General features: G+C 33.9%; 1 protein-coding gene across 1 annotated transcript; it reads right to left on the bottom strand.

Annotated features, from left to right (window-relative positions):
* Positions 1-6,223: 6,223 nt before the first annotated feature.
* Positions 6,224-9,966, bottom strand: LOC120208147 (transcription factor UNE12-like). Its single transcript, XM_039207492.1, has 7 exons — positions 9,640-9,966; positions 9,011-9,121; positions 8,234-8,353; positions 7,941-8,006; positions 7,805-7,870; positions 7,124-7,201; positions 6,224-6,781 (listed from the first exon to the last, which is right to left on the bottom strand). The coding sequence occupies exons 1-7, from the start codon at positions 9,964-9,966 to the stop codon at positions 6,566-6,568; spliced, it is 984 nt and encodes a 327-aa protein (XP_039063423.1). The 3' UTR covers positions 6,224-6,565.
* Positions 9,967-19,204: the final 9,238 nt, after the last annotated feature.

Here is a 19,204-nt window from a genome sequence, read left to right as displayed (position 1 = left end):
CACCTGTAGAGATAAACTTCACGCACAAGGAATGAATTTAGGGGTATTATGGGTATTTTGAGTGCAAAATTCCCAAGAATACCCTTAGATATTTTTTATTTAAAAGGACACAAAACAAGATAAAAAAAGAGAGAGCTTGGAAAAAATCCATCATCATCTTCTTCATTTTCTCTAGCTCCATTAACGTTCTTCTTTGTCCATTTTTTATTGGTGTTCCTCCATTGGTGAAGCTCGAGGGAGTGGTGTAGTATCTAAAAGGAGCTTACACTATAGTTGTTCGTGATGGTTTGAGGGAAGAACCGGCCGTGCACACCTAATGCTTTCTTCTTCAACCTTTACTCTATTGTTGGTGAGGTTCATTCGATGGATGTTTGAAACTTTATTTTAATGGTTGATGTCTGTTTATCTTTTTTTTTACTTGTTTTGTTTATGTGTGCTTCATCTTCTAAGATTGTAAGAGGCATGAGAGTGTAAATTTCTTTGATGAAGACTATATGTTCGAAAGAAATATAGTCTTTAATTGTAACCCCATAGACTCGGCCTATGCATTTTGACTAAGTCTAGCATATTACATTAAAGATTCTTAAAAACATTTCCCAAAAACTTTATTCGTTAATATAAATCATATTTCAAATGACCTTTATAAAAGTATAATAAATAATGATAAAACCCAACTCTTGAATATAAAACTAAAACCGACTCGATAAAATAAAACATGAAATAAATCCTGAGCATCGTAAATCAAATATCAGTAGTGAAAGCAGTGAACATTATAAAACGATATATACTTCAAAAATAAGGCACATGTCACCATAATTAAAAGCAGTTCGGAAGGCAGAATATTACAACAAAATGATCTGAACTAAATGTACCAATCTTCCAAGTGCCTGATACCGAGTGTCTATCCGAGAGTATCTGAAAGGGGGTAAAATAATTTGAAAAGTGAGCTAGAGGTTCAGTGTGTCCCAACAGTACAAAAATAAAAACATACAGTTATGATCTTTAAAACCAGTACAGATTACAGTCATTAAAACATCATAGGAGTTTTTTATTTAAAAACTCTGCATCATCCTCCAATTGAACGCCATGTGCAGTTCCCCAGAACTGCACAACCTAAGGGAGTACCTTGGGGCCTGCGAGCCTACCCAAGACAATTCCCGGGGCCACAAAGGCTTATCCAAGAAAATCTCAAGGCTGCAGAGCCTACCCAAGGGTCGCCTTAGGTCCATAAGGAATTACCAGTCGGTGCTGAACCTATTCGGGGAATTACCAACAGCGACTAAACCTGCCAAAGTCTTCATACCATAATCCAAAATACCTTGAAGAAAACATTTTTCAGATGATAACTAGTAGTAACAGTAATTCAGAGTTCAGACAAATCATCAGTTTAGTAAAACTAGTAACTATAAATCATAAGTCAGGCAATCATGCTTTACATTTTAGTAAATCTGGAATCAGGTAAATCATACAGTAGTCAAATCAGATCAAACATTATATTTCAAAACAGAGAAAACAATCATGTGCACATGAGATTTCAAACAGATATTTAAAATATTTATAATGCACACAAGGAACATACCTCGATAATAGGGTCAGTCCGGAAGATCTATCGAGCACCATCTTCACTAGGCTCTTCGACTGAACAGGAACCTAAGCCATATCAGAAAAGGGTTATATTCGGAATAATATTCTAAAAAGAATAACTAACAGGGTTACATAACTATACGAGTATTCACGACCTCTCGAGGACGGGCAGATCAGGAGGAGCCGGGTCGAGCAATGATATAGTCAGGAGATCCCCAAGTACCTTTAACATGTCATAACAATAATTAGTCCTTGACCATTCAGTACAATTAACTGAATTAAAATACTTAGATAAATATACATTTTTTCAAGTTTACGGGTCAATTCGGAGACTTTCGGGTTTGAATTTGGCAAAACAGGCTTCGGAATCAGGCTCAGTACGTTGAAAAACATAAAATATGATTTTTCAAAAATTTTGAATTTTTTTGTCAAAGTCAACGGTCAACGGTCGATCAACGGTCAACAGGTCAATGGTCAGTCAACGGTTGGTCAACGGGTCAGATCGGGTCAAGTCGGATCGGTCAGCGGGTCGAGTTAGCGGGTCGATCGGGTCAGCAGGTCGGGTCAACGGGTCGGACAACCCATTAAACTGTCCACCGTTTGGTGAACCTCCCCCATGCGCAGGGGCGGCGCGTGGGGGCACGTGAGACATCCTACGGCGTCGTAAAAATTACAGAAAAAAATTCTAAAATTATTTTTAAGGATTTTGAGACACTTACTAAGCTCAGTTCAAAATTTTAAATGGTGGAGAGCTCGATTTTAAAACGTAGGAAACTTTAACTTCCTCACCTCCCTCACGCGCCAGCGACAACGGAGACAAGAAGGGCACCGGTGGACTTGAAATGACACAAGGAACACGATGGTGCCGGAGGTGTCGAAATTTGAGCAACGATCGACGATGAATCGATGATTTTCACAGCGGTAGTGTTAAAAAACTTTGAAACTTTGAATCGAAATTCACAGCGTTAGACAACGTTTTATGATGAGAGTTTTACAGGGTTTTGTTCACCGTTCGACGATGAACCAAACGGTAATGGTGGTGTAAGCTAGAACGGTCGGACGGTGACGGAATCGACCTTGGAAGGAATGTATGCGGGGAGGAAGTTCTGTGAAATTTGTTTTTGATTTCTCAAACGGAAACCAAATTCACGCATATATGAAGAAATGTCTGCCGTCACAAAATGGTGAAATTCAGGGCTTGGTCCCTGAATTTCATTCAACTTCTAAAATAGCCTACTTGTTCTGGAAATTTTTAATTTGAGCCTCAAATTTCACCCAAATGATTATATTATATTTTTTTTTCGGGTTGTTACATTAATTTTTAAATGTTTGAGAGAAACTTAAGTAAGATTAACATAAGCAATGGGGTATAGTTAATCACTATAGTCTAATCCTTTAGTACTTGAGAAAGACTAAACTAGGATTTCAACTACTAAGAGGGTTAGCGCATCATCAATAGTGTAGGTTGTCATAGTTGAGATTGAGAAGAGATACCGTGGCATTCTATTCTGTTAGGTTCTTATGACTAGAGATAGCGAGAACACTTTTAGCAAACTCAGTCGAACAAGTAAAGCAATAGAAGACTAAATCAGCTAGAAAGATAAGTTTTCAGCTCCTTAAGTGACTCCCCACCATTCATTCCCAAAGTAGTTTTGCGTGTGAGGATTATCAAGCTATTCAATTTATTTTCTATTTTTACCATTTTACATTGCCTTGGCATTTTCATCATATTCATCGTTATAAATTTCTCTTTTTCCACGACATTTTTCACTCAATCACACTCCCTCACCATCATTTCATTCACTCTCACATTTCCATTGCCGAAGCATCATCAGTGTATATATCATTTCTATACTTAGATAAATTAGTTTGGTGTTGTGGTCAAACTCATAATTTCCACCAATCCTTGTGGAGTCGATATTCACTCATCACTTTATTACTTATTGCGATTGTGTATACCTTCCAATCATTTGCGTATAACTTATTAGTACTCACAATACGCAACAGTCTTCCCGTCGAAAATCAATTACGACAAATAGTTAAAAGGCATATCACATCAAAGTTTGAAATATAAAAATTGCTTGATAAAAGTCAAATTAATAATTATTCCATGTCTGTTAAAGATAAAAAAGCGCACTCTAATATAATGATATAATTTGAAGTAAATAAATTTAAAGTTAAACGTCTTGACTAATCCGAATCAACCCATGTCGCACACGTGGTTTTGGTGAGTGAGTCTTCCAACAGAGATTTTCTCATACATAAGGACTCAAACCCGAGATCTTGTTCAAGCGATATTAAGTTGCTTACCACTTAAACCAACCCTGTAGGTGAAAAAGATTTGATTTAATCTTGCAAATATATTTATCTTTTTAAAATTTCATAATACTTTATAAATTCCCACAATTTCAACGCTGTTGTTTTTATTTTTTTTTTCCAAAATTTTAATTATTTATTTTTAATAATTTAATTAAAATTAAATTAAGTTGGGAGGGTTAAACGTTAAGAGTATAAATTTATATTCTTTATTATTGATTGGAATTTCGTTCGAGTCCGTTACAAGCAAAGGGCCTAAGCCCACCAGGCCCATAACTGTGATCAGCCCAAATAAACATGTTAGTATTGTATGTGCCATCATAAACATGTTCAACATCAATCTCACAAACTCTAGCTTGTCATCTTTATCTTCTTCAACTAACTACAAACCATAATAAAACCGGCGTCTTCCTTTGGGACACACTCCGACATGTTGCCTCCTACGTGTTCGATACCATCGACTTTCATTGCAACAGCCACGACATGAGGAAGACCGAAGTTGATGCCGTGAATCCGAGGGAATGTCTTAATCAACATACATCGACCAAACTTTTAAGGCCATCAAACACTTGAGGACATTTAATATCATGGCCAACACCGTCACTCTAGCGTTGCAAGCCGTTGCATCATCGATGAGTTTGGTATAACCAGGGTTCGTCTCAGCATAGCTCCCATACATCCTTCCGATTTGCTGCCTCAGATGGTGAATTTCCACTGTCGAGGGCACAAGCACTTGGACTATGCCATGGCGCAAGACAGGTGCAGGTTCTTTTGCCCTCGTTTATACAAGAAAACATTAAATTAGGTGATAGTGATAAAAGTAGTTGATAATAAAATCAAAAATGGATTATCATTATTTCATTTTAGAAAAAACCCTAATATTGTAACAAACGAATACTTATTACAATAACAGTCAATCATAGTGTCTAAACAACACAAATAATATGTTTTTCCATCAACAGAGATACATTCAATGAGACATGAAGGGCATGGATTAAAAAGTAATCCTACACTTTTGAACCTCAGATGAAGAGAGTATTGTCAAATTTGAATACAAAATTTTACACTAAAATTAAATTAAATTGAACTTCAACAATCATAAAAAGCTTATTTTTATTCAAACCTAACCTAATTCCTCATGTTTTAGAAATCACAATTAACTTTCTTTTTCCTAAAAGCCATAAATAAAGTAGTGCACTTTTGTTCCTTCAAACAAACAATTTATGAGGAAATGGATTTGGGGATGTCATGCTCCTATTATTTTCAAAATGTCTGTATTCAAACTCCAATTGATTTTCTTTCTTCACCCATTCTAAAATTCGAATTTTCTTCGGTTAATTATCTATTTTATTAATGGCGTCCACCATTTAAAAATTTATGTTATTAACATATGTGTGCTCACCTTCAAAAATATTTCTGCCTTCCCCATCATACATGCTTTTCATAATGTCAAATAAAAATCAAAACCCCAATTGAGTTCAACAAATATTAAAATGGAACCCTAATTGTAGTGGACTTGAACTCACAAATTTTAAAAGCCAGAGCTCCATGAATGATGTAGTTGACACTGAAATTTTTTTCACTTCATTTTTTTATAATAAATTATCACCATATACTTATACCCAACAAAAGTCTTTTGTACTATTCTGTATAAAATAAAAGAAAAAGGGCCATTAAATTTGTCCCATTTTAGCAGATAATATAAAATAAATTAGAAAAAAATTAAAGCTTCTTTTGCCACTTTTTCTCTCAAATAACTCACCCCTTCAATAATAATTCAGCAAAATTTGAAAAAGGGACTCAACTTTTACTTTTTTAAATCAACAAACTCGCTTTATAAACGATGAATATATATGTATATATGAGTGTTTTAAAAAATAATAGTTAAAAATAATAAATAAAATTAATAACCGGATAGTCTATTACGTTTCTTATACGGTAAATCGAACTGAACAATAATTTAATTTTAGATAATGTATATTAAAAAAATACCCATAAAAATCAATATTTTAAAAACCAAACTAATCAAACCCTCAATTTCTGATTCAACCCTTAATTCCTGATTCAACAATTTGATCAATTGACATATGATTCGATTTTAAACTGATAAATAAAATTGAAATTTATGTCAATAACTGTGTTATAGTGAAAATTATTCAAATAAGACTGTTGGACCGTTGAACCTATTGATTCCCCGTCCAATTAATCCGATCTCAACAATACTTAATCGATCGAACGGTTCGGTTTTAATTCTTAATTCGACCGATCGGTTAGGTTTAATTCAACGGTGAGCAAAGGCCATATAGAAAGGAAGTACATAACATAATTCAAGTTGCATTAAAATTTTCTTAAAATACATCATGGGGATGCCGATCCATCCAATTTCGATGGACCCACTTCCCATTATCCAAGAAAAAGGAAAAGAAAAGAAAGCGAGTTCCTACCACCATTATTTTTTGGTCATCCTCCACTCATATTACAAAGAAGTAGACATCAATCGACCTTTGTTTTCCATTTGACATACATCGTGGGATATCCATCGGAATACCTTCCGAAAAAGGTTGCCGGTGGTCGGAGTTAGAGCTTGGACCGAAGCACGGAACAGCTTATATCGCGAGTGAGCTAGGAGTGACTTCTACATGCATCATGATGTTGCTTTTATCTTTTATGAAGGGGTGTTTGATTCGGGCTTGACGATCGTTGGTGCATCCGATTGATGTGCGGGGAAGATCGCAGATGTCAGTGAAATCGGCACGATGCAGAGTGCCTTGGACTGAAGAAACTGCATGGCAGCTCCGATGTCTTCTTCCATCAGCTTAGCCACTTGCTGTTCGGTGCCATCGTTTGACCATTTTTCCCAAGCAGGCTGGCCTCCATCTCCCTATTCATAGAAAGATAATAGAAAGGTAAAATCGTGGAAAAATAGAAGACTAAGCGAACATGGTAGGTCCGAAAAGGAGAAAACGACAGCCAACTACTCTATCCGGTTATAGATTCATAGAAAACGACCCGGGAAAGTGAAATAATGTACATTCATAAATTCCAAAGCAACAAGGAACTTAGGCAACAACAGATACCTTAACATACAAGTCATTACTTCTTTTTCATTTTTCATGCATACATGATGATTTCGTGCCTAAACACGGACACTTACATGCTTAGTACTTCAGATGGAAAGATTCAACGATTAACAATTAACAATTACGATTATTCTGTATTTTACCTCAACGGATAATAGGGGTACATCGGCTACAAGCGGGGTCACGGCACCTGCTGCCCCAAGTCTGCTCATGCTGAGAACCTGTTCAATTAGCAAAAATAATATATAACAGAAATCAGCTGCCGGAGAAAAGGAATGAACGGTAAGCCGGTTCACAGTCTTTAGTTGTTCCAACTAACAGTGATGCAGTTCACATTCATTACTATTCGACAATAACTTATTTCGTGGCCTCGAGATTCCAGGACCAGACAAGAGTCGATTTAGTTTGACATCGAAACAGAAAGGGATTCCTTAAGGTCTTCATAGACATCTAGGATTCAGCATAAGGGTCCTACCCGAAGTACTTGCCAAAGACTTTTGCAAGATATTATCCGAACAATTAATTGAAATTAGTTGAAGTACTTTTCCATAGTGATGATAAGGTGTTTTCGTCTCGTCTTCCTTTTCGCTTTTTCAAAATTTTCCTTGGCCTTACAAAAAATGAGAATGCAAAAGCAACGACGACGAATTCGATGTTCTGAAAGCAATATTAGAAGATGTCTACAACTTTATTACCTTTACTAAAATGATTCCTTTCTAAGCATATTGAGAAAGACTAATTTAGCATAAAAGGGAAAAAACAATTAAAGTACAACGAATTTTAGTTAATCCGAGATCAGTATCGAGATTTTAAATGTTAATTACCTTAACTTGAAGTCTAAGAAACTTCACGTAATCTACAATTTCATCAAGCATAGCTGCCCTGTCCGTCTGCAGAAGATTCAGCAATGCATCAGCAAATACGGAAAGTAGTTGTCACATTGTAACAAGAAATCCTAACCTTGTTGCAGCTAGGAACCAGCTCTTGCAAAGCCTTCATTCTTTCAGCGATTCTTTCTCGACGTAACTGCATTCACCGGAGAAAATAAACGCGGAGGGACCGATAGAGGTTCAAAAGAATAGAAGATAAGGACTAAATAAACAAAACGAAAAGATTACCAGAATTTTTTTTAATGATATTGCTAAGAAAACAACAAACATGGTATATTAAGACCATATGAAGTGTCCTGAATGAAGAGGAACTAAGCAGTGGCTGGTAAAGAACTTTTGACGAGAAAAGCGCTCGAGTTTTACCCGCTCAGCGATACTGTGGGGATCGGTTGCCTGTCCTCGCCTAGCTCGTACCCTTGGACGGACGGCAGGCGGATGCGGTGCAGCAGCAACTGGACCCGATGTCGGCTGGCTATGAAATGGCTGCACAAGAATGTAACAGATTATGCAATAAAAATGTTCTAAAGTAATGAACAAAACAATTACACTTTAACCTTTAATGTTTCATTATACGATAAAGTCGAATACAATTCCAAGATGAACTTTTGACGCGTTTGTAACACACACGCCATTTCTCAAACACTCAAGTCGCGTTTGGGAAATCTATTCCGACAAAGATCATCACTTGGATGCTGAAAAGGACCGCACAGGTCCATCACCCTTTAACCTTTGTAAAACTGTATAGGATCCGAGATGATAATTGCAGAGTTCCCCACACGTGCACAACACTTTATATCCCGTGCCAAATCACCTCCCTTTTTCCCCCACCCTCACTTTAAAGAGCGTGACAGCACGAGTAGTAAAATGAAAAATAATAATTAAACCCCCTAGGTTTTCGCTAAGTATCAAATATACCCCTGACCTTAATCATGATGAAACCGTACAAAAAAGGTCAAATTTTACAGTACAGCTTTGAAAGGAAGAGCAAAACAAAAAGGCACTTCAATCCCAGATTTTCAATTTCTTTTTGGTATATGCTACAAATAAATTTTTTGCTAGAATTTTAAACTTATTTTTTATCATTGGAGAGAAAGGAAAATGAGAGAAAGAGGGTATGTCTGACCAAAAAATAAGTTTTACCTGGTGGAGCTGCTGTGGAGGCTGAGGCGGCGGCGGTGAAGGGCGGATTTGCTGAGCTTGCATTTGTCCAAAATGTGGAAACAAGCTTCCCATATGCATAGAATCTCTCTCCTGACACAAAGCAAAGTTACAAAAAGAACACACGATGACTAAAATACCCTTCTAATTTCCATCATATTAAACATATAATTTTGAAAACATTGGAACAGTATTTTAAGAAAAATGTCATTTTCTCTTAAGTCATAGTTTGGATTAGTTTCCCAGCAGGAAAAGGCTGACTTTAAAGAGAGAAAAATAGGTCCAAAGTGCAAACTTTACAGGTAAAATTTCAGAAACCCTTGAAAATAATGTTCATGTACCTAATATCATCTTATCATTTATAGATTAGATTGTTTAAATTCTATCAGAAATTTCTTTTTCAATTCTTCATATAGGTGAAAAGAGTATAAAAAACAGAAAAAAGGACAACCCAAAGCTGCAATAATTCATTACTGATGGACAAAATGAAATTATAAACCCATATTTTGTAACAATCCTTCAAAAGGAAAGCGAAAGCGGAAGAAAGATGAGTAGAAACCATACAAAAATAAAGGGTTTTAATTGATGTAAAAGAGTGATTGATTTCATACACTGATTCCAGCAACAGCAGAAGCAGCTGAACAAGAAGCATTTTTGTTGTTGCTGCTGTTATCGACAACTCCATCTTCATGTCTCAAGAATCCATGTTCCAAATTCAACCCTAAAGGCATCATTCCCATTCCTCTAAACCCTCCACCACCACCACCAACATCTCCACCACTGGAACCGGTTGCACCACCACCACCTGACCCTAGCTGCAACCCCATAGGCAAGTTGGCACCACCACCGCTGCCGCCACCACCGTAGCCAGGGGGTACTTGCAGGATCTGCTCAAAGAAATCATCACCTAACCCGGCTTCCTGTTGATTACCTGCCATATCCAAAACTCAAAAACAAAGCAACTCCTCCTCCTCCTCTTTCCCTCTATCAGTCCTGTATATATAAATCAAAAGACGTGTTTCTCGATGTTTTTGGAGAGTGGAAAGGTGGCTTCTTGTAGAAAGGTACGGGGTTTTAAGTTGAAGGGGGTAACCGAGAAAACGTGTTGGTGAAATGGGTGGCAGATCCGGAGCCCGAGAAACCGGAAAGAAAATTGTGGATTCCAAGAAGAATTCTCAAGTTATGGACTGTGTTTACTGAGTTCCAGACACAACTAATGCGCTCCCAGGAATGGTTTTAAAGGGAAACAAGTGAGGGCAAAAGAACAAAAATAATAATAAACAAGAGAGAGAGAGAGAGAGAGAGAGATGGTTTTAAGGCCAACTCGAACGGAAGAGAGAGTGGGGGAGCAAGCAAACAGGCCAAGTATATAAAGAAATCAAATGGGGCTCATTATTGCTGTTTGATGAACTCCATTCTCTGTTATTTATATAGATAATATACAATTCTATGTATCATAATCAATTAAATAATTGTGTATTTTTAAAAAATATATAATCAAATTTCTTTAATTCAATTTTTTATAAGCCATTAATTTTATTAAAATTAAAAAAATATCCAAATTATAATGAAAGTTTTTAATTACAGTTGTAAACTAAATACATAATAATAATATCTTCCTATAATCATTAATACAAGAAATTAGTCACTTAATATTATAATGATCATATAAGAAAAATGTTAGAAACCTAATTAAATAAAATCGAATAAAAGGTAAATATGAATAGATTTAACCACACCAGCAAACAAATCACAAAAGGGTATTAAGTTATTAAAGATCATCGATAAACCACAAATCATAATTGAACGACGTGAGATAACTATCCACAAACGCTAATCACGTATCCAAACTCAATCCGATTATCCAAAGCAGAGAAGATTAGTATGATAACAAATTAGTTTCATCTTTATTAGTCATGACTATGTCAAATCAGACCATGAGAAAAAAGATAAACGAAAATAACGGTCAAACGATCGAAAATGTGTCAAAATACAAAAAAAATGTAATAAAAACATAGTTATTAAAAATTTAAAAAAAAGATATGACCTAATAAAATAAAATAAAATAATGAATATCAACGGTTAACAACCAACACTATAGTCGGTGTTGCTGTCAATTACAAAAAAAAAGTATAAAAGATTAACAACGGCAAAAAAACTATGGTTAAAAACTATGGTTCCTAGTCTGGTCTATTCCTTAAATTCAAATATATATATATATATATATATATATATATATATATATATATATTAATTAAGCTAAAGGTGATTCTTTTAACCATTAAAGTAAATTGATTCGTATTTTAATATATATATATATATATATCAAAATATATATTCACTTTTTTACCTAAATATTTTCAATATTGAAAATCAGATTATTCATCGAATTAATAATTTTTGTCATGTTTACTAATAGGACATAATAATATATCATTCTTCATAGAACTCGTGTTTGAAACGCATGTTCTACCACATTCCACACTGTTAGGACTTATTTACATTTACATTTTCTTGTAACAAATCTCATTTTGTGATTTAAAGTATTTAATATTGAGAAGCATTAACATAATAATAACAATATTATCTTATGTTTCATAATGAATACTTTTATGTCTATAGATATTATCATTTTTTGTTTAAATACATATATAAGGTAGTACGCAAGGTACAACAAAAAAATAATATAATCTCAACATTTCTTTGAATAAATGTTTCATCTTAAAAAAACAAAACTAGTAACTATTAATAATATTTATGTTTCTATTTAAAATTAAGTTCAATACTTGATTTAGATGTAGAGATTAAAAATCAATATGACATATTGTTCTACGAACGATTCTGAATATATCGATAAATTGACAAAAAAAAGAGTATCTACCTATAAAAGACTATTGACTTTTTTTTGATCCAGATATATATTATGATAAATACAACACGAGACACTTAACAAATCAAATATACTAAGAGCAAAAAATTTTGAACACGCCTAATGAATGCTATGATATGAAACTGTACTAAATTTCAATAAAATCCTCTAGAAGATCCACTTAGTGGGCCATTAGGGTCAAGGTGAGTGTGATTAATTAGTCAAATAATTAATCAATATTTTATTGTCTAATTAAAGTTTAATCGTAATCCCAATTTTCTTTGGCAAATTTACAATTCAAAAGCTAATAAAGCAATTGCCTAACATGTAAGTACTAGCCATATAAAGAAAATAAAAGGCCTTTGCTTAGGATTCTTGGACCACCAATGAAATTATTTACTTGGAGAGAGAAGAAAGTCAATTTGAGTGGGCTCTAAATATCCATACAAAAAGTGAAAAAGAAAGTGGAGGGGCTCAATTATAAGTGATAATATTTAGAGAAAATAACCTCAGTGATCGAAAATGTCTTATAATATACGATTTTAACTAATTTTTTTTTGGATTTGTCAAAATGACCAACAAAATCGCAACGCGATCTTAAATTCACAACGCGAATATCCAGATTCGCAACGCGATTTTGAAAAATGTGTTGCGATAGTTAAAATGTGTTGCGAGAGTTTGAAAAATATTTTGTTGCGATAGTGAAAAATCCAAAATAAGTTTACATTTTAACTATTCCAAATTCACGTGGAGTTTGAAACAATAAAAAATGTGTTGCGATAGTGTAAAAGATTCCCAAGCCATTTGTAAGATCTTAGTTTGAAACAATATAGAATGTGTTGCGATAGTGTAAAAGATTCCCAAGTGTTTGGAATGCTCAATCCCACATAGTATTGGAAACACTATTGGGAATGGGTATTTAATGCTTAGATTTCCCATTTTCTTGTTGAGTGGAAGAGAACAAGGGGGACTCTCGCGCACCGCCGCCGCCGCCGTCCCGTCCCGTCCCGTCTCGGGTCGTGGTCGTGGTCGTGGTCGTGGTCGTGGTCATACGTGTCTTCGACACGTCCGCGCGGATACTATTTTTTTAGAGAAAATTCTTAAGAAACAAATGTAATACCACCAGTCGTTGCGATTTTAGAAAATCGCAACGCGAACTTTGACTATTGCAACGAATTTGGAAAATCGCATTGCGATTTTATCGCGTTGCGATTTTGTATTATCGCGTTGCGATAGTCAGAATCGCCTTACGATTTTGTATTATCGCGTTGCGATAGTCAGAATCGCGTTGCGATTTACATATTCACATTGCGATTTTCTAAAATCGCAACGCGAATTTGGAAAATCGCAACACGATAGTCAAAATCGCGTTGCGAATCTGGAAACTGATTTGCGATACTAGAGATCGCGTTGCGATTTAGAGATCGTATTGCGATTTTGTTGGTCATTTAGGAAAATCGAAAAAAAGTTGGTCAAAATCGTATATTATAAGGAATTTTCGGTCACTGAAGTTATTTTCTCCAATATTAAATACGTAGGACATAAATGAGTTGAGTCAAACTTAAATATTATTAAACAAAGTGTCACATCCCAATTTATGACTTAAAATTTTCTTAAAAATTTTCGAGAACTAAATTAAAATTTTAACTAAATTCATAGATCAAAGTGAAATTTTGATTAAATTCGGATCCAAATTCAGAAAGTATCAAAAAATAGAGGACTAATGGCATAATTTTACCATTATTCTTTTTAAGGGAATATATAACCCCAAAATATGAAAAGTTTCATCTTTTAGAAATCTCATTCTCTCTCTCTCCAAGCTTTCATCTTTTAGTAAAAAATCTTTAATCAGTGTTTCGTCGCCGATCATTATTCTGTTTTTGACACCTCCCACACCATGTTATTCCTTGCATCGTCTCAAGTTCACTTGTTTCAATCTTGCCTCCGTTTTCGTCAGTGTGTGAGGGGGTGAGAAAGGTCAAGTTTTTGACGTTGTGAAATCGAACTCTCCGTCATTCACCGCTGTGAATCGAGATTGGTAAGTGTCCCACCCCTTAAAATGCACATAGGAATTTTTTCACAATTTTTTATCCCCGAAGGCCCCGCAAGCGCCCTCACACGCCGTCGCTGTGCATGGGGAAGTCCCACCACTTGGTGGGTTTCTAGAAAGTGAGGTGACCCGATCCGATTCATCTGTCCGACTCGACCCATCTGTCTGACCTGATCTGACTCGACCTGAGCACATCCAGCCCAAACTGAATCATTGACTGTTGTCCGTTGATCGATGTTGACTTTTTTTTCGAAAATCTCGATCTTGATATTTTACGACGTCCTGAGTCCGATTTTGTTATTTGTTTTGCCAAATTCTGACTTGAAAGCCCTAAATCAAGCCCATTAATTTGAAAATGTTTAGTATTTTTAGCATTTTTTGCTTATTTATTTGAGATTTGATTATGGAATTGATTCGAGAAAATATTTTTATGAAGGTACTCGTGTTTCACCCGATCGATGGTCGGTTAGATCCTGTGCTTCCCGTCGTCAGATCCGTTCGATTTGCGTTATTCGAAAGTTACTCGTAGGTTTTTGTAAATTGTTTTAATAGAGGTTATTATTATGCATATTAGGATTTTGATATAGATTTTCCGATTCGTAGGATCTAGCACTGTCGTTGATCGTGATCGGCAGACTCAGTAGTAGGCTTTCCTATTGTAACACCCTTAACCCGTATATGTCTCGATATACGAGTTAAAGATGTCACATCAAACGGAAAACATTTACTGAACTGAAATTTCCGTAAAAATTTGTTTCTTTTGAAAATACTCTTGTTTTAACTTTAAAAATCTATTAATAAAACTATATTTCATATTATAATTTATTTCTTTATTATAGGAAAATAAATTCATTATTTATTCAATAATTTTACTAACCCATGTCTTTTCGTAAAACCATTTAAAAACATAATAATGTAATAAAATTCTTGTCATGCATAGTTACCAATAAAACTAAACTAAGTAAAATAAACTAAAATAGTTCTAGTTTACTATTACAATTTATTTAAAATAAATATGATAATTAAAAACTATTGACATAATTATACATGCCACTATAAGTCAAAAGAAACATCATAGATGTCTTACTGATACTGATGATATGTATGTCTTTCCAAAAGATGCTCCGATAGCTCCTTACTGATCGTACTTATCCTTATTAGAACCTACGCATGAAAATCATCACGCGCTAAGTATAACTTAGTGAGGCAGTACTAATAAAGGTGAGAACAATTAAATAAAATATCAAAATATATAAAATTATTAAAATAAAACAGAATGAATTTCTTCAGAACATTCAAACCAGATATCTCATGTTGAACTTTATAATAAACCTGAAAAGAATCATCTGATAATTTTCACAAGATCATAAATAATCAGATCAGACAGAATAATCAGTTCATAATTCTTTATAGTCAGACACTTTTCAGAACTTTCTTATTTCATTTTGATAGCCCAAAGTATATTTTAAGAGAATATAAGATACGTGAGTCAGACGAGTGTGCGCAATACAGATCTCAGATCATCAGAGTCGGAACAGATAAGCACACACAGTGCTATAACATCGGAAATAATAATATGCACACCAAGTGCATTCAGACCAGAATATATATATACTAGTGTACACTCTGGTACACCACAGTATATCGAAATCAGAACATATAATCACTCCACCTCACGGCATGCCAATTGTACCTATGACTCTCCGTATAACATACAATGGGCTTTTTAGTCATTTCGTAATCATTTGATAAAAATCATATCATAATCAGAAATATATTTAATTCACATTCGTAAAATATGACATAGGCAGTTCATACCCCAAAATCATTCATAAAACTTATTAACAATATTACGGATATACTGCCATAGTCAAAACATAATTCATATATTTCAAAAATAAATAATGTGAGGTTGACTTATCGCAAGTCATCCTCGATCAAAATAATTAAATAAATAAACTGCACTCACCTTTGCTGCACTACAGAATTTGTATATGATAATACTAGTCACAAACTTTGTCCTTTCCTTTCAGATCGTTCGGGTTACTAGTTTTATTGAAATCTGACAATACCAAATTATAACACAAAATATTTAAACTACATATTAGTATCATTCCAACATAAACACATTTTGACATTTAAAAATCTATAAAATAAAATCGATAACTAAATCGATATCAACCTAACTCATAACTTCATTATAACTTCAAACAACATATTTTGAATTCTTTCTAAAATTCAACTCAACTTTTCCTTTAATTTATAATGGTCATTCGCCATTATGATAATCTTACATTAATTACTAAAATTCCAGAACTTGAATAAAATACCCAAATAATACTTCTTCATTTAAGAACTTGTAAACAAGTCCCCAAAGTTTTGGAACCTTTCGAATTCCACCATCTAACCATTAAAATGAATTCTTTTAGAATTCTTCTCAACATTTCCAATTTATTCAAAATGGTCTCTTCCATTTAACTTCAATTCCAAGCATCCAAAAATATACTCAACATTTAAACATTATTCTTCATCTTCTAATCCATTTCAACTTAAATTCTACAAATTTCCATATTCAGACAACTTGTACTATCTTTAAAGAATCAATATTCTGTATTGATATACACACTGGAATTTGATTCCGTTTCTTCTATTGAAAACTAGACTCGAATACGAATCTATCCATATAAATAACTCCTTCTAATTCATTATGTACAATTTATGGTGAATTTTCAAAGTTGACTAACAGAACCTGTTTTGTGCAGAATCTGCTGTCTGTTTTCTGACCTTTCCTCGGTTAAAAAATCATATCTTTTTTATACACCTTGAAATTGATCCCTGTTTGTTTTAAACAAAACTAGATTGATATAAGAACATAATATATAAAAATCACCTCCAAATAATTTTTATAGAATTTCTGGTGAATTTTCAAACTCACTGCCAAATTCAAAATCTAAATTGTTTTCATTAATTTGCATCTTAGGTTCTTCATCAATTCTTACAACACTTCTAATATCAAGAATTGATCTTTAATCATAAAAATCACACTTCCCCTTCATCAATATCTTACCAACTTGAGCATAAAACATGAAGATTTTTATGCCAAATGAAAGAGAAATTCATGTAGGTTATTTTATCTTTAATAACCTAACTTAAAATTCTAATAAAATGAACCAAAAATTTAAAAGAAAATCCTCTCACCTTGTAATTTGAGTCTCACGGCTGCTGGAGAAAGAAGAAACTGAAATTTTCTTCAATTTGCTAGACCTTATCCCTTAGTACACATGTCATTATATAATATAAATGAATATTAAATTCATTTAATCCACTTTACCATTTTACCCTTAATAAAACTTAATAATTTCATCCATGCCACTTATGGCATCATCACTTACCTCATCAAATTCATAAAATATCTAAATTCTAATTTTTCATGTTTGTCCTTGTAATTTTTGAAATTTGCAATTTAGTCACCTAATTCCAAAATTTTGGCTTAACATGGAAAATCGACTTTAATTCCATTGATCCATGTTAAATTTCACTTTTCTAAAATATATAAATAATATTTCCAACCTTTATAACATCCTTCAAATTTTCATAAAATTTCGATTCGGTCCGATTATCTGATTTCAATACCGAAATTTACTGCTTTATATCTTTTATCAAAATTCCCGTACCAAAAATATGATCCCCACTAAAATCTCTGTTTTAATCCAAACTTTTCATTTACAGGCATAAAATATAAATAACTTTTAAAAATTATAAATTTTGGGTCCTAAACTTTTCAAAGTTCATACTTTAGCCACTAAACTTTCTAAACTTATATTTTTGTCACTTGTCAAATTTTTGGGGTATTACAATTCCTCCCCCCTTAAATAAAATTCGTCCTCGAATTTTCCATATGTATTTACATACTTGAATTAAATAGATGAGGAAACTTTTTCTTCATGTCTTCTTCTCGTTCCCAAGTTGATTCCTCAACTTTATGGTTTCGCCAAAGTACTTTTACTAATGGAATCGTCTTATTTCTTAGTTCTTTGACTTCATGTGCTAAATCTTTGATGGCTTCTCTTCGTATGATAAATCTGGTTGAATCTCAATTTCCTCCCGTGTAACTACATGTGAAGGATCTGATCGATATCTTCGAAGCATTGATACATGAAATACATTATGAATCTTGTCCATCTCTGGAGGTAACGCCAACTGATAAGCTACTGGTCCAACTCTCTTTACAATCTCGTATGGCCCGATAAATCTTGGACTCAATTTCCCTTTTCGTTTAAATCTTAGAATCTTTTTCCAATGTGACACCTTAAGAAATACCTTATCACCCACTTGATATTCAATCTCTTTTCTTTTTAAATCAGCATAAGATTTCTGTCTATCAGCTGCTATCTTGAGATTATCTTGGATTACTTTCACTTTGTCTTCCATCTCCTTAATTAGATCTGGACCAATTACATCTCGATCTTTTAATTCGTACCAATTCAGGGGTGTTCGACATTTTCTTCCATACAATGCTTCAAAATGAGCCATTTTGATACTTGATTGATAACTGTTATTATAAGAAAACTCTGTTAAAGGTAAATATTTTTCCCATGATCCTTTAAAATCAATAACACACGCCCTTAGCATGTCTTCAAGTATCTGAATAGTTCTTTCAGATTGACCATCTGTCTGAGGATGATAAGATGTGCTGAAATTTAGTCTGGTTCCCAATGCCTCATGCAAGGACTTCCAAAATCTAGAAGTGAATCTCGGATCTCTATCGGAAACTATCGAAATGGGTACTCCATGAAGTCGTACTATTTCTCTGATATATAACTCAGCATACTTGTTCATAGAATAATCTTCTCGAACTGGGATAAAGTGTGTTGTCTTTGTCAATCTATCCACTATCACCTAGATCAAAACTTTCTTACTAGGTGTCAAAGGTAAACCTGTCACAAAATCCATGGTAACTCGTTCCCATTTCCATTGAGGAATTGAGATAGGTTGCAACAACCCCGAAGGTACTTGGTGTTATGCTTTTACCTGCTGATAGGTTATACATTTAGAAACAAACTCAGTGATAGCTCTTTTCATACCTGCCCACCAATACCGACTCTTTAAATCTTGATACATTTTGTTTCCTCCTGGATGCATAGTCAAAGGACTATAATGAGCTTAAGAAAGAAGATCTTTCTTCAGTTATTCATCATCGGGTATGCAAATTCGATTCCGATAATACAAACATCCATCAGACTTAATTTCAAAATCT

Source organism: Hibiscus syriacus, unplaced genomic scaffold, assembly GCF_006381635.1.
Source record: "Hibiscus syriacus cultivar Baekdansim isolate YM2019G1 unplaced genomic scaffold, ASM638163v2 tig00015919_pilon, whole genome shotgun sequence".
NCBI lineage: Eukaryota > Viridiplantae > Streptophyta > Magnoliopsida > Malvales > Malvaceae > Hibiscus > Hibiscus syriacus.
Note: the sequence above shows the minus strand (reverse complement) of the source record. Positions and strands in the feature narration are given on the sequence as shown.

Coding starts and splice junctions, on each gene's coding strand:
- LOC120208147 (XM_039207492.1), bottom strand. CDS start 9,966: ATGGCAGGTAATCAACAGGAAGCCGGGTTAGGTGATGATTTCTTTGAG. Junction 8,007..8,233: donor CCCACAGTATCGCTGAGCGG/GTAAAACTCGAG, acceptor CGGTGAATGCAG/TTACGTCGAGAAAGAATCGC. Junction 7,202..7,804: donor TTCTTAGACTTCAAGTTAAG/GTAATTAACATT, acceptor CTAATTGAACAG/GTTCTCAGCATGAGCAGACT.